Source organism: Drosophila montana, unplaced genomic scaffold, assembly GCF_035044405.1.
Source record: "Drosophila montana isolate Dmon_TW-CO22-7 unplaced genomic scaffold, ASM3504440v1 contig_2256_1, whole genome shotgun sequence".
NCBI classification, from domain to species: Eukaryota; Metazoa; Arthropoda; class Insecta; order Diptera; family Drosophilidae; genus Drosophila; species Drosophila montana.
The window spans coordinates 42,667-58,788 of NW_026997144.1; the positions used below are offsets into that span (position 1 = coordinate 42,667).

General features: G+C 37.0%; 1 protein-coding gene and 1 long non-coding RNA gene across 2 annotated transcripts; both read right to left on the bottom strand.

Annotated features, from left to right (window-relative positions):
• Positions 1 to 2,061: 2,061 nt before the first annotated feature.
• On the bottom strand, positions 2,062 to 3,177 carry LOC135427737 (zinc finger protein 853). The gene has a single exon (XM_064681337.1). The coding sequence runs from the start codon at positions 3,095 to 3,097 to the stop codon at positions 2,192 to 2,194; it is 906 nt and encodes a 301-aa protein (XP_064537407.1). The 5' UTR covers positions 3,098 to 3,177; the 3' UTR covers positions 2,062 to 2,191.
• Positions 3,178 to 12,077: 8,900 nt separating this feature from the next.
• Positions 12,078 to 13,137, bottom strand: LOC135427738 (uncharacterized). Its single transcript, XR_010436123.1, has 3 exons — positions 12,978 to 13,137; positions 12,341 to 12,926; positions 12,078 to 12,289 (listed from the first exon to the last, which is right to left on the bottom strand). It is a non-coding gene; the product is annotated as an uncharacterized LOC135427738 (long non-coding RNA).
• Between the last annotated feature and the right edge of the window lie 2,985 nt (positions 13,138 to 16,122).

Sequence of the window (16,122 nt, forward strand, 5' to 3'; positions counted from 1 at the left end):
TTATATTCATTCGTTTTTTTTTCCAATTAAATGCAGTTAATTTACTTATCCTCTGTTATATTAACATGCTGTTAAAGCAACAGTCCGCCATCTATTGACAACAGAGGCAAATTGAACTGTTATACCGTTAACCGTTAGCACAGTTTTAAAGTTAACCGTTAGCGGGGAAGCTGAAATGTTGATTTAACATTTATTTTTGAGCTGCATGCGATACCTTTATTTCCATCTCTTTTGAATAAGATTTAATTTAAATTAATAAATATTAAATAAAAAATATAAAACAAAAATGTATCTATTATTTGGAAACTAAGAATTGATTTTGAAACCTGGTAATAAAATGATTAGCTGATTGGGTTCACCTACGATTTTTTTGTAATCTTTGCTAAATACATTTTAAAATAAAGCAAACAGAACCTATTTTCAGACAAAAGGGCACACTATTTTTTCAATTAGTTACACTTGCAATCTTAATTTAATATGAAAATTATATTTATAATGCTTTAATTATATCTGCATAAAAACTAGTTTTATAAAATGTATCATGACATTGCATATTTCATCGATTGCGTAAACAGTTAGGAGCAAAAACATTGACAAGACTTTTTCTGCTACATTTTCGCATTAAATTATTGAGTTTAAATGGAAACTCACCTTTAAACTTAGTCAGCAAATTTGCAATAAATACAAATTTCACTCAACCTCGATATAAACACATGCAGTGCAATTCATCATTCGCCCACACCTGAAAGGCAGGTGAAAGGAGTCGTGGTGAGGGGAGGGGAGTTGAGCTGAGAGGTTTTTGTATGGAATCGACAAACGTCCCATTAACAGAATTCAATGCACAAAAACTCCCGAGCTCGCTGCTTGGCGTTTTGAAGCCAAAAAGCGAATGTCAACACTATCAATCATTGCTTTGACAGTTTGAGTGCTTGTTTTAGTATTTGTGCTTTTGATTATGTGACGTGCACTCACACACACACACACGTACACACTCACGATCTCCCACACGCACACACACAGTCATACAGGCCACACGCATACATAACATAACATACATGCGAATGCGGGGCGCATCAATTGATACACTTACAACAAATTGTTTGTACTGAAACACGTGGGCGGCAATCGTTTGGGGAGGGAAGGGTGTCGTCGTCCGAAGAGGGAGGAATGGGTGACTGGATGGCAGGCGTTTGATTGATGGAGCCCCGACCTGAGCTATTTTAAATGAACAAATTGAATATGTGCACACATGTGTGTGAATGATTATTGAAATTTAAGGAGGTCCACAGCAAAAAAGCTGAAATGTGCATATACAAGAAAAAAAGGTAGCGAAAGAGTTCGATAATCCATCAGAGTTATGTTAACAGATTGTGTTTAAATATATATCAAGAATATGAAATTTCCAAGAGTGGTTTGTAACCCTGGTTTTGCACAACTATGAACCAAGGATTTTAATTCATACGAATCGAAGAATTCCTTTCATTATAAATATTTGTATTCATAAAACTTACTCTATATATCAAAAAGTGTACCATGAAATGTCGTTAGCAAAATTTTAAAAAATATATAAAACTTTTGTAATAATATATTCGTATATATTAAAAGAAACCAAATAATTGTTTAAAAAAATTTGGTTTGATTCCAACTTCGGTTGAAAATACATAAACATTGTGATTCTGGGTTCAAGCCAGATCAGTTTAACACTGGCTTGAAGTCTTAATATAAATGGGTTAATAGTATAGTACCCAGATGCTCCTGTTACTAAAAGTGACTATATTTTTGGACACAAATTCCTATGTTTTTTCCAAAAAACTTTAAACAGCCCCTGCTTCAATAGCTACGCGTATTGCTTACAAACAAATTGTTTTTGAACAAATGTTTTTTTTTTTAAATAAGTTATTGTAGTTAGAATTTTTTTGTACTTCAGACACTCATTAAATTTGAAAGCTGTCGCTTGTTTAATGTTATATTATAACAAAATGTATAAAGGCAACTAATGCCTTTATCAATGGATCAGAAATTGTTTCTGCTGTATTCATCTAAAGTAGAAGTAGAAGCATATTGTTATCGTATTAACACAATTTATTAACAATAACTAAAAGAAACTCAGCTCGAAAAGAAAAACAAAACAATTTGATTAAACAAAAAGGAACCAAAAAAATAAACGCAAACAATAAACAATCTGGAGAGACTACAGTTGATGGGCAGTTCGTTCGAATTGGAACTTGAACGGATTGGGTCGGGCTCGGAATGTGGCCAATTGGCGCTGCTTTTTGTACTCCTCGTGCTCGAGACGCTTGCGCTGCTCCGCCTGCTCCCGGCGTCGGGTTTCCTGCATCAGATGCGACTTTGAATTGAATATCTTGCGCTGCTCGGCGCGCAGCTCCGTGGAGAGACGGAAGGGCTTGACCTCCAGCTGAAACTGCGAGGATTGCCCATTGGCTGGCTTCAGCGGCGCTGCATTAAACTTGGGCACCGGCTTGGTCTTGGGGCGCAGCTTCTGCTGCTGCAGCTGCTCCTGCTCGCGTTCCTGCAGCAGCTGCTCGACCTTCTGGCGACGTTTTTGCAGCATGTTGCGCGACGTTTTCAGGACATTTGGTGTGACCGCACAGGTGATGCGATGCACGACCTGCTTGTTGGCCAGCTGCTGATGGACCTGGTCGAAGTTGGGCATGGGACGACTGCGGAACTGGCGCTGGGCACGCTCCTGCTCGACCCGCTGGCGCAGCAGCTGCTGCTTCTTGTGCTCGTAGATGTCCTTGAAGCGGTAGGCCTGCGGCGCGGGGTCTTGCTGCGTAACTGCGCCCGTTGGCACCTCCTTCTGCCAGTCGGAGTCAACGGTCTTCAGCAAATTCTCGAGTACAGCCACTTGCTTCTGGGCATTGTCGTACACAATGCTCTGGCGGCGTTGCAGCTGCTCGAGATCCTGTTCCAATTGCTGCTGCTTCAGCATCTTCTCGTCGTCCTCATCAAACTTCTCGTTGGACTCGGCCACATGCTGCTCTACCTGCGGCTGCAAGCTCATTTGGCCGAAAAGATTTTCCGTGTCTTCCACCTCAAACTGGCTGCAGTTGTACTCAAATTTTAGCTCAGACATTTTACAAATGTACTTATTTCTGCCAAGATCTTATAACGTTTGTAAATGTCGAATGTTGTTACCCAATCCCCTTTTGCTACTCTCATTAACAGCCTACTCCAAGCCCCGAGCAGCTGCTCATGAAATGTGTGTTTCGAGCATTAGTGAAAATTTCATTTAAATTATTATTGCAGACACTGCTTATGCCTCTATATGGATAATGTATAAAGTCTTGACTGCCACTTGGGCATGCCCATCAGTCGACATCCTTGGGTTCCTGCTGCTTCTACCCCCCTCTGCCTCTCCCTCTGTCCCGCTGCTCCTGCAATTGCATACATCGCATTTGCTTGGCGCTGTCTGTTTCCTGCCTGTCCAACTGTCTGTCCCTGTCAGTCCGCATGGTCCGTAACGTTACGTCTATGTGGTGTCAATTTGATTGCAAAGGTAATTCAAATAATCTCATCATACACAATCTAGCTGTCTATTCACCTGCCAGCCCACTTACACACACACACACACACACTTATAAATATATGTATATTTCCGGGCACTGTCAGACAATTTCTGAACGAGCAGCGAAAATATATAAATTTTGCATTTCAACTGCTGATTAAAATTTTATTTTAAAGCTGTTTTAAATGCGAATTATATAAAGATAAAAATTATTGTTAAATATAAAGAGATTTTAACAATTTTTGAATATTTGCAACAACAACTTTTGGAATATTTCCGTCTAATAAATACTCAAAGCTGAATTATAATATTTGATAGATTACAGCTGTTTACTGGCTATAATTAAATCTAATAATTACTAAGTCTGATTAGTGCAATGAGTGGAAGAATCTAATGTCCAATTATAGCTTTAAGTATAATTTTGAAAACAAAAATGGAAAGGTCGCTAAAAATAACAAATAATAATAATAATAATAATAATAATAATAATAATAGTAATAGTAATAATAATAATAATAATAATAAAAATAATAATAATAATAATAATAATAATAATAATAATAATAATAATAATAATAATAAAGATAATAATAATAGTAATAATAATAATAATAATAATAATAATAATAATAATAATAATAATAATAATAATAATAATAATAATAATAATAATAATAATAATAATAACAATAATTATAATAATAATAATAATAATAATAATAATAATAATAACAATAATAATAATAAAAATAATAATATCAATATGAATATTAATATTAATATTAATTTGGGATGATTAATAATAATTATTAAAAAATTACTCCCACAACTTATACAAAATAATAGATCATTAAGAGCTTTTATCTTTAATCTCTCGTAGCAAAGTGCAGAAATTAGTTAATCTCACACTTATGATGATTAAGCAAAAGGCACAAAGTCAAAGAGTACGCAGATGGCGCAGGTGGCACAGGTGCCACAAGTTGCCAACAAATCAAACCGACAAATTACGCACACAGCTGCACTTGATTAGCACTATGTAAATGTGTGTGAGTGTGTGAGTGTGTGTGTGTGTGTGTCAGTAACATGTGTGCGATTGTAAGTCTTAACAGAACCTCGTAGGCTCCCCCTCCAATCCTTATACACTCGACAGATTAACAGCGTTGCTTACAAAATAAAACTTTGGCTTGTAGTCGAACTTATCTCTGTGATAGCCATTAGTAAGGCAGAAAAGTTAACAATGAGCAGGCGAAGGCCAAAGCCAGAAGTAAAAACTTAGCCACTGATAAACGTGCTTCACAAACAGAACGCGATAGAGGGTTAGAAAAGTGTGGGATGGATCGAATGGGCAGCCAAAGTTAGCCCAAAAAACTTGCCGCAAAACAAGCGCAAAAACTCTTTTTCCCATCTGCGATAATTGCTTCTTAGCTGAGGAAATGTTGCCACCCCGCCCTTATCTATGCGTCTGTATGTCTAAAACAAAGCGCGCCTCTTGATTAGTTTACAAATGTTGCTGGAAGGGGGAGAGGGGATGTAAGATGGTTCGTCTATGATTATCCTACAGTTTGCAATTAGTGGCTCATTTAAAAGAGATTTGCTGCGCACAAATTTCCTGATTAGATTGTTGAGTACGAAATCAAAGGAATTTCAATCCTGAAAATGAATGCCCCCAACATTTAAAGAGCATCAAACTTTCGTTGTGCTTTAGCCCAGATAAATTACTCACATGACAATTGCCCAGCAGGGGTGCGGATGGGGGTGGAGGCAGAGGTCCGTTGGTTACGCTTACAAAACATAAAAAGCTACGAGTTTTCCTTTCTCGCATTCTTCTCGAATCATTTAACCCGAGCGCAATTTTCATAAAACGAAATTATTAAAATTGTTTATACGGAGAGCCGACGAACCTGCGTGCACATCTGCCATATGTTTTGGATGGCTTCTATACATATACGCATATGCATATATAAATGTGTATATATGTATATATTTGCTTATATATATATATGTATATGTGTGTCTACGTACACATGTCTTTTGTGTGTTTAAAGTGCGCAGGAAAAACATTTGAAGCGCTTACATTATATTGAGCTGTTAAATATGCAAAGTTTAAATAACTTGGAAAATTTCTAAAAGTACCGGAAAATAATTGAAATGTCTGTAACCAAGTGTTTTTCTTTAGAATACCCTGCAACCATAAAAAAGAGTAAAGTAAGCATATCTTATGGTTAAGTTAGGCTAAGGGACTCTAAAAATTGTTATATGATATTGGTTCTTATTAGTAATCCAGCTAGCAGCGGTTAATAGTTTATTAAATTTAAAGTAAAATATTAATAATAAACAAATATATTTCTAACCAATTTCAACTATTGATTTATCATATATTTATTTATGTAACTATTTTTGCAATCAGGATTGTGTTCTGAACTGCATACCGAACATAATTCCCTTCAAAATTGGATATAGGGTATTTGCTGCTCAATCACTCTCACTGTAGCTTACTGGCTTTATTTAATTTAGGGTTAAACACCTAATCGGTTAAACGTCTAAATATTTATAGTACTAAATATTTTATAGTTCGTATAAGTACTTCATTCTAGGGTATCTTCAAGTAAAGCACTCTCTGCTGGCGCACTCTTACCTGTTTGTTATGTCTAAAGCAAACAATCGAACAAAATGGAGCACAAACTTACTTAATAGAAAATTTCTTAATGAATTTGTGTTTGACATTTGTAATTTTATTTTCATATATTTTTTGTCAGGGTGTGTGTGTGTGTGTGGCTAAATTGTAAAATTGTTGTGGAAAATACTTTTGGCAAAAATGTACAATCAGAATTTGACATGCACATAACTAGGTTAAATGAAAAAAAAAAAAATCGAAACAATGAATCGAATGGAAAAACTTTTCGAATATGCTAAAGTTTTTATCTCTTATTTGTTACAAGCACGTATCAAACTTTAAATTTAATGTTTTTGAACTGTAATTAAAACTACAATTGGCACAATTGGCAAACAATTTGCATTTAAGTGGTCAACAGAAAATACATAATGAACGCATAATCAATCAACTTTTTTGTTGTATTATTCAAACTTGATATGTAACAAAGTGAACTCGGGTATTTATGAAGAGCGAGTGACATTTTCTGAAATGCGCTGGAAAATCAATTAATTGATATGCGAATCGGATTCCAAAAACGAGCGCATATATTGTCAATCATAATTATTGATTGTCCATTAGTAACTCGCTCGTAATTTATGCATGACAGCAAAAAGTTTGTCGTGTTGAAAGGCGATAAAAAATCAATTTAAGTGTCGGCCAATGCCATAAATTTTGCTTTATACAGAACAAGATACAAGTGAACACTTTTAATCAATAAAGCCAGAAAATATATAGTTATGGGCGTGTGCGACGAAGACTGTATACCCTACATTCTTTGGCAATCCAATCATATCCAAAATTATCTACAAGGGCGAGGTTCCACCAACATCTGTGAAAAATGCGTGGAAAATGGTTAAGACACATTTTTGTAATAAATCATTGGATTCTTGTATCACACTTTATGTATAATAGAGGATCAAAGGTGGTAAATGGGGATGAAAGGTGGAAAATGGGTATCAAAGGCGAAAAACGGTTATACGAGCAAAAGTTTAGTGCGATTAGCTTCCAGCTTATTTTAAAATTTTTTGTTTTGATACGGACGAGATATTAGCGGAAAATAGATGTCCAAATTTAAAGGTGTAAAACTAATGAAATGTTATCTATTGCAATCGATAAAAGTTATTCTATCTTCCACCTCCAGATCTGTGCCATTCTACTTGTACTTTCCAGAACAAACAGCAATAGCTGATCCAAGCCTTGTATCATATCGCCTCATATCGTCATATTTACTAGTAAGATTATAATCATATTTATATTAAAAACTTCGTTTAACGTGGGCGATTTTCTAAATAATCCAGAATTTTGAAATCTCATATACGCAGATTGGCAATAGGAAACACATTCTTTCTAAGTTCGAAAATACATTTTTCGACGCGTTTCACAGCTTGTTAAATTACAAAAATAACCTTCGTAAGGGTATAGAAATATAACACTCGTGTTGAACCGCCATTAGGGTAGAACTTTAGCATTTGTCTGTCATTTCCTATCAATATTTATGGCATTGCTTTGCTATTATTATTTGGCAATTAATAATATGCATGGGATCAAAAGAAATTAAACTTTTATTTATGACAATGCACGGTGCATGGAAAGCTGAAAAACTTGCGATAACTAAAGGCCAAATACCAAGTGAAATGCATTTTCTTGTCAAATGTCAGAAACAACAGTTCGCTCTAGGGTGGCGCCGATTCCCGGCTACCAGATCCAGATGGGCTGAGCCCTGTGAGTCCCTGAGTACTCGGACTCGTACGCGCGCTTGATACAACAGCAGACCAATAAACAAAAGCATTAAACCCATAAAACAGGGTACATGGCACTCACGAGAATTAACACTACATTATTCACAATGCAATTTCGAAAAAAATGTTTCAACCCGAAACGGATGCGACTCGGCGAATGTGAATGTGAATGTGAATGTAGCTGTGAATGTGAATGTGAATGTGAATACGTGTGCAATGGCTCACATGGGTGCCTTACATTGCCTGCGGCTCTGCGCAGGGGTGGGGTTAGCTGGGAGGGCATCAGTTCTCTGCGGGCCCTGTGTGCGGGTGTGGATGTGGGCGTGGCAGCTGCACCTTTCGCTTGTCGTTGCCTGCCATCGCGCTGAACTTTTATTATTTCTTATTTTTTGCACTTGCTGAAAAAAATGTGAAAAATTAAAAATATTGTACTATATGCGTGCATTTATATATATATACAAAATTCGTTATTCTTCATCTTTTTGTTGTTGTTGTAAATTTTACCGGTGTTGCTTTTATGCATATTTCCCACAACACATTTGGAGTCGAGCAGCAGCGCTTAAATCATCCAAAAGGGGCGTGCGGGCAAGGAAGGCAGGGCGGGGTTGGGCTGGGTTGGACAGCAGCAAGCCTGTTTGTTGTTAGTTTGCCGCTGAAGTTGGGCTTAACCCATCAGCAGCAGCATCATAGCCCAGCCTGAGGTGCATCTGGAGATCCCAACCCAAGCCCCCAACTAAGCCCGTCCCACCTCCCAACTCCCACCGTGTTGATTTATGTTCAGAGTTTGCGTTCATTTATCATTACACTTGAAAGCATTTCCGCTTTGTTCCTTTTATTATGTATACTATATGTTCATGCATAGATGACGGGTAGCGAGGGGCTGTAAAGTACAATAAACAAAATGGGCAATACTTTTAATGCAAGTTATGTTTTATTTCTTGATGATACTCCTTTTATTGCAGGTGCAAAATAGGCTGCTTATCATCTGCATCGTAGCTGCGCTTAAGCCCGAATTGAAACAATGAACGAGAAAAATAATATATTTGCGAATGTCGTAAACTGATGATGCATGTTTTTTTAGATAAGAAACATAATATGCGAAAAATCAGATTGGATTTAAAGTAATTTTTAAAACAATATATTTGAAAAAATACCTTAAATATATTTAAAGAAAATGTCAGTTTTTATTTATTATTTTTGCTTGGACTGTAACCAGTACTTTTACAAATATTTGGATGCTCCGACCCTTATCATAATCATATAAATAATTTTGGGCGAAAAGAAAAAATAAATCAGCCTGCTGTATAAAGAGAGTTTACATATTTGCGTTTAATTAGAAGCCAGAATTGAAAGCTATCTGGTTGGCAATTGCAAAATGCATTATTGCCAAAATGTAATGCGAAAATGTGAATATTTCTAATATTCATAACTAATAAATTGCCTCTGGCATTTTTGATGCAGCTCTTAGTTACATTTGCGCCAGGTGCAAAATTAATATACGTTATCTTTACATAAGTTGTGTGCATGTGACAAATAATTCCCACTGATTTACGGCCATGGCCATGCAGCATGATGCAGCTTCGGGGAATGCTCGGCAGGCTTAGAAGGCACAAATGCCAACTGCAGCTGCAACAAAATGCCCGCAGCCAAGCCCCAGCACAGAACCGGAGCCTGCACCAGAGCCGGAGCCGAAGCCGGAACGTTCATGGCCAAATGCGATTACCGAAAAGATGAAAATTGAATTTATGTGTACGCTCTGAACAAATAAACCTGTGAATTTGAGCGAAAACAAGGCAAACGTTAGTTTTGATTAGTTAATTAAAATGTCAGCTTATATTGCAATATGAACTTAACATTTATTAATTTCGTATAACACATGACAACGACAAGGTCCGTATCAGGTGCTCTTATTTAAATCGAAACTTGACACAGAAATTTAATTACTTAATTGAACGAGCCGAACGGACAGGACGAGCTGCAGGCGCTAAATGGAATTTGACGGGATTTCTGTGAATTTCGTTGAATCATTTCGATTTGCCAGCATTTACATAATAAGAGTCTCTAATCTAAATTAAAATCAACGAGCGGCTACCATTTGCATTAATTAAGCTCATCCGCTTCGTTCCAGAAAGTATTGATTGCGATCATTTCTTTTCACCGGCCAGCAGCTAACTGGACTTTGTTATATCATATCAAAGCTGAAAAAGCACGTAAAAAACAGGAGCTAGTGAGAGCTAGTCGTTGAAACACGACTAGCGTATACCCTGTACCAGGCGCTTTGTGAGTCTCCAATGCCAAGCAACATTTATGAACACATGATCCTAAAACTGACTGAAGAGTCCTCCAAGGCATACATTTTGACACAAATTTCATCGAATGATTTAAAATTGTCCATTAGTGTATTGATAATTAAGCTGAATTAATTCTTTTGTATCGCTTCAATTACTTCTAATGGAATTAGTTAAAGTTGTCGTGAAATGGCTTGAAATATATGGAAAAGATATTTAATCGACGCAATTATAAACTCATATTAAAGTAAAATCTCTCATGGGAGGACAGCGACTGTCGAATAATATGTGTCCGCCTAATAGAGGGACAACGGTTATGGGGTGGACACATTTCATCTTAATAGGCCTTAAAACTTAAAGGACTCTCTAGATCCTTAACAGACCCTAGCCCTGAACTCTTGTCCCAAGTATCCTTAATCAGTTTGAAACTTACCCATCTTCAAGCGTTTTTCTGTTTACAGGGTATCAGGAGAAAATGCTCTCAACAAGTTCATTTTCCATGCGATGTAATGGCTCAGGTAATAAACATAAAAACTAATTTCCCCCCAAAATGCCAAGAATGTTAATCAAAAGATTGTCCTGTTAGATTGCGGCGTAGCAACAACAACAAAATTTCTCTGTGGGATGCATGCCCTGTGTATATGTGTGTGTATGTGTGTGAGTGTGCGTGTGTGTGTGTGTGTGTTGGAGGGGTGTACAAGGTCTGTGGTTTCTATTTTGTGGTAATTTCCGTTTATGTTTTTGAATTTTTTACTCACGGCTGCGCAAACACAACTGAATGCTGATGGCTTCTGTTCGCTACCAGTTTTCCCAGTTTTTCCCAGCTTTTCCCAGCATTTTGCCCCGCATTTCTATCAACCAGCTGCCAGCAAACATGGCAGAATGTTGTCTCTGTTGCATGTTGGCCTTTTTGGCTCGTTGGTGGTGCTCGTATTTGTTTTTGCGGAATTAAAATTTTTGCTGAAATTGACTCTAATTAACGCCCAGACAGCAGGTCATTTGCGCCTCACTTGTCCCTTGTTAGAGGGGCGTGGCAGCAACAACAGCTCTTACGAATTTTCTAAAACTTTAAAGTCAATTCAAACGGGTTACATGTGGCAAGCATAATGTTGCGGTCGGGCTTAGCCGACTATTTTAATACTTTGCTTGTCGGGTATATAGAAGAGAATATATTCCGGATTTCTGATCTCTCAATCTTTAAATAACGTTGGACAAAAAGACGCACTTTGCATAAAATAATATGCTCTTTTCTATTAGTGAAAGGGTATTAACATTTAAACTTAAATACCGATTTAATCAGTTTTGCTGCTTTATCCTGATAACCTTAAGCCAAATTCGAGGCATCCGATACATGATGAGCTCACCCAGTAGCATTTATATATTAACATATACATATGTACATGTACTATACGATAAGTCTATCATCTGGAATATCTAGTTTCTAAGTTACGTTAAGTATAAAGTATAGAGGGTGGTGCGGGGAGAAGGGGAACTATTACAATCATTTGAATAAGAAATTACATTTATGAATCAAAAGAAGTGCGCCTGTTCTTGATTTCGGAGGATTTCGAATTTTTGGAGAACTTGATGCCGAATAAATCCGAATCGATTTCAAACCATTTCCTTTTCTACTCGATGCTAAATGGCAACTGACCACTCTGTTTAATGACATAAAATATATTACTATATAAATACAATATAAAAACGTTATTGCAGCCTCAACTGATAACAGATCGGCATCGGAAAGCAAGCTTTGATTGATAATATTGTACAAAATTAGCTCAATTAAAGAAATAGAAGTAATGCAAAGATTGTAAATGTTTGATGAAATAAAGGTATACAGAAATAAAAAAAAAACAGTCGGAAAGTTTAACCGTTATCGGAATCCAGAACTGATCTGCTTAAGAAATTTTCATTTTATTTATTATGTCTACATAAGAATTCAGAACATCAATATGCAATTTGAGATTCAATTATCGGCCGCATCATCATGACTGCTCGTTTTAATGAGTGTTCCACATCTTTAAAGGTTGCCCAATGTACGCCCTTGTCGTTATCATTATATTTTCCATTTAAGTTGCTGTTTGAATATTAAATTAGAACACCTTAAAATACATAGAACTGTTCATACCTCATATAACAGGAATTGTACCACCAGGCAGCACTGTAAGTCTTCGCACAGTTTTTCAGCTGATCAGAATCATTATCCCGATCAAAAGTCGTAAATTTTTGACCATGATGATATTTGAGTGAATCCCCAGCAGTTCCATTCGCATTCCCAAGCGTGTGTAACGCGAATGATTCCAATTCATCTCCAATCGCAAACCTATTATACTTCTCGTATGATGTTTCCCCGTCCTCGTTCTCTAGTAGAACCAGCTTGTCTTTGAGCGGCAGTTATTGCATGGAGTTTTCCCAAGCCCATAAAGAACTCACCTTCCAGGTCGCCAAAGCCATTTTTGTAGTCATTCCAATTACGATAAAAGTCCTCACTTCCGTCCTGGCGTCGCAATATTATCGTCCAGCCGTCACCGTGATCGTTTGTTTCGCATGCAACCTTGAACGGCTTGAGGCTAAAACCGGGAACTTGTATTTTAAAAATACCGCTAGCTCGACCTGCTGCTTCATAGCAGCTGTGTGCGTGAGGCTCTAAGGAATTTAGATTGCGGTTCCCGATTAGTTCTTGAAGCAACTTTCCCTGACGTTCCACCTCCGCTCTAAAAAGTGACTTCAATCAGTTAAATGTGTATTTGCCTTTTTAAACTCACCTCAACTCGGCTACTAGTGCTTTAGCCTCACTAAACTCTGCAATTTGATTGCAATCAGAATGTGAAAAGAATACATGAAAAATGAATATTGTGCAAAGCTTTTTTAAATACGACATTGTGATCTCCCGAACGTTAAGACTGTGCGAACCGGCGTTTGACTTGCTTTTTTATAGCTAAGCCACAAAGTATATGAGAAATTGTATTCACCATAAATGTACAAAATAATCTAAGGTAGCCAAAGGTCATAGAAATTAATCATGTTGTGATCCATGATTAAACAGCATCATCAGCAAAAACTAGATTATAATTTCTTGGTCTATATGTGCTTAATACGATTTGTTTGCTATACATATATTCAATTTATTTCTTTGAAGTGAATTAAATAATATGATTTCAATCGCTGAATCGTTATTACTTACGATTGTATTTATATATGTATATTATTGATATATATACATATATTGATTCAAAGCTAAAAAGAAATTGCCGGAAATTCAGAGATAAATAATAATCATAGTACAACTTATATTATCATGGTCAATATTAAGTTATAAATTATAAGTAATATTGTATTGGAATCAAAAATAATTTAGTTTTAAACCTTTTGAATTAAGTATGTCTACTTCCCTTTCAAACAAATATGATCTTTTATTAGGGGAAATGTAAAGATTTATAACCGAAATTAAATTTATATATGCCAAGCCAAAAATGTTTTGAAACCTATTGACAGTTCTTAATCAAAACTGAATATTTTTATAACTCAAGAACTACTTAACAAAAAAATAAAACAACAAATATAAAACAACCAGAAAGTCTGTAGAATAATTAATACCCTGGTAGACATTTGCCATACGGTTTTGCAGACATGTGCGAATAGTGAAGCTCTTAAGTACTGAGTTGGATTTAAATATTAATTAAAATATCCTGAAAAACGGAACACTTTTCCATAACTCTTTCGACCGATCGTTCCTATGGCAACTCTATGAATATAAGTCCGTTGTAACAAAAAATTTTTCGTATATGTAATAGTATAGTAATAGTAATAGTATATAATGTATAGTAAAACTTATAAATGCCGAGATAGGTCAAAATATCTGCGAAAAAAAAGTTAATTTTTTTTTTTATTTTCGACCGCTTGTTCCTATGACAAGGGCGGAACGCAAGCATTCGATTGCACAGTCTCTGACCAGCCTCTCTCATTAGATTCTATGATTAACATGAAAACGCCAAGCTGCAGAGCTTGAGCAGTCGGTCATATTGTCAAGATTAGTTGCTGCGAGCAGACGTCAAATGTCGTTGAATTTATTAAAAGCGTGATCTTTAAGATTTGGGAATAATTCGAGAGTGACTACTAATATTAGTAAAATATATATGTATATGTATTAAAAAAGACCTATACGAAATGTTTTGTGGTTTAGAGGTCTCAAGAAGTCTCTGATATTTGGTGTATCTAGCTTTTAAAGTTTTTTAATGATATCGACAAAAAATTAACTCTTGTAGCGAACAGACGTGGCTACATCGACTCAGCTCGTCGCTCTGATCAAGAATATATATGCTTAAAGCTTTATCGCTAAAAATTTTACAGAACCTTTATACCCTTTTTTTCCCCCTTTTCAATGGGTAAGTGCCTAATGTCATGCAACTTCGCTTTGTTTAGAATGCACTCTAAAATGCAAAACTTGTCAAAATCGAGCGTTCCCGTTTTACTTAACTATTGAGGCAGTTTAACACATTATTTATATTCTGTTCGATGTGCTTGTCATATATGCTGCGATAAACATTTTTGAGTATTGACCAAATTCGGCTGGAGAGGCTCGAATGCTTGTAACGGCAGCTGGGCGCAGGGTATCTCGTAGTCGAGCCCTCCCAACTGGAATTCTCTCACTTGTCGTGTTTAATTCTTTATCAGCGTTACGCATGTGACTTTTCGTGGAAAACAATAAAAAGTTGCATTTGCAATTGCAATTAAGTGCGCGCAGCGGCAAGTGCAAGACTTTTGGCCGGTATCGAAAATAAGTTTGCTGCCAACGCGCAAAAGTGAAAACTTTAACATTTTTAGCGACTATGTTTTAACCTGTCCAAAAGTGTCGGCAGAGCGCGGCTGGGCGGAGAGGTGGGTGGGGCGATGGCGAGACAAACTGCCTTGTATTTCATTTTGTGCGTTTAGTGCATTATTGTGTGTGCCCGTGCCCGCGCCCGCGCCCACCTGTCGCCCGCGCCTCGCCAACAGCTGTGCCGGGCTGCCAGGCGAAGTTAGTGTTACCTTGTTTGCCGCCAGAGAAGAAGTTTTCCAAGTTGTCGGCGGGCGCTCGTGTTGCCTAAACAGATTAAACTCTGAACACATGTGCGCCTGCAATTTTACGCGCCGTCGCTGCGCAGGCTTCCGCATCCGCATCCGCTGATGTTGCTGGTGGTGCAGGTGGTGCTGGAGCTGCTGGTAGTGTTGGTTGTGCAGCCGCAGCCGCAGCCACAGCCACTGCCAGGGGCTTCACATAACCGCCACATTAATTCCTAGTGCCAGACACCTTTCTCGTTAGCGGTTGCCCCAACTTATTTAATTTCACAGGCGCCACGACCAGCAGCTCCTCCGGCTTTAAGTTTGCTGCGGACCGCCTTTGGGTCCGATTCCAACCAGAAAATTAAATCTCATTCGCGTGTTTATTCAAATTCAAATTGTTGGCATTTTGTTGCTTTATTTAATTATCGAATATGTTGCTGCAACAGTTGCCCAGTTTTCACTTCTCAGTGCTCGGGCGACATTTGCTCAAACTTCTCACGTTTCACCTGACCCGGACGGCCATGGGGCCATGAGCATGAGCGGGCTTTTGGACACATTTTTCTCTTTTTTTTTTAATTTTTCTTTTTTTCTAATATAATTTATGTCCTGTGGGGGATTTGCACGCAGCCTTAGTTAAGGCTAACGAATGCGCATACGTGCGATCACGTAAACTTAGATAAAGTACGAACTATGCTGTATGAATGTTATCGAGATATCTTTCGAGTGTTTGCTCGAGCTTAAATCGGAAATGAATTATTTAAAAAAGATAGTTGATGCCAACTTTTCGCCTTCGCTGTAAAAGTTAGGAGGAATTTGTTAAAATTTTATTGTTAAAAAGTTAGGAAACTTAATTGGTGAATCGAATAC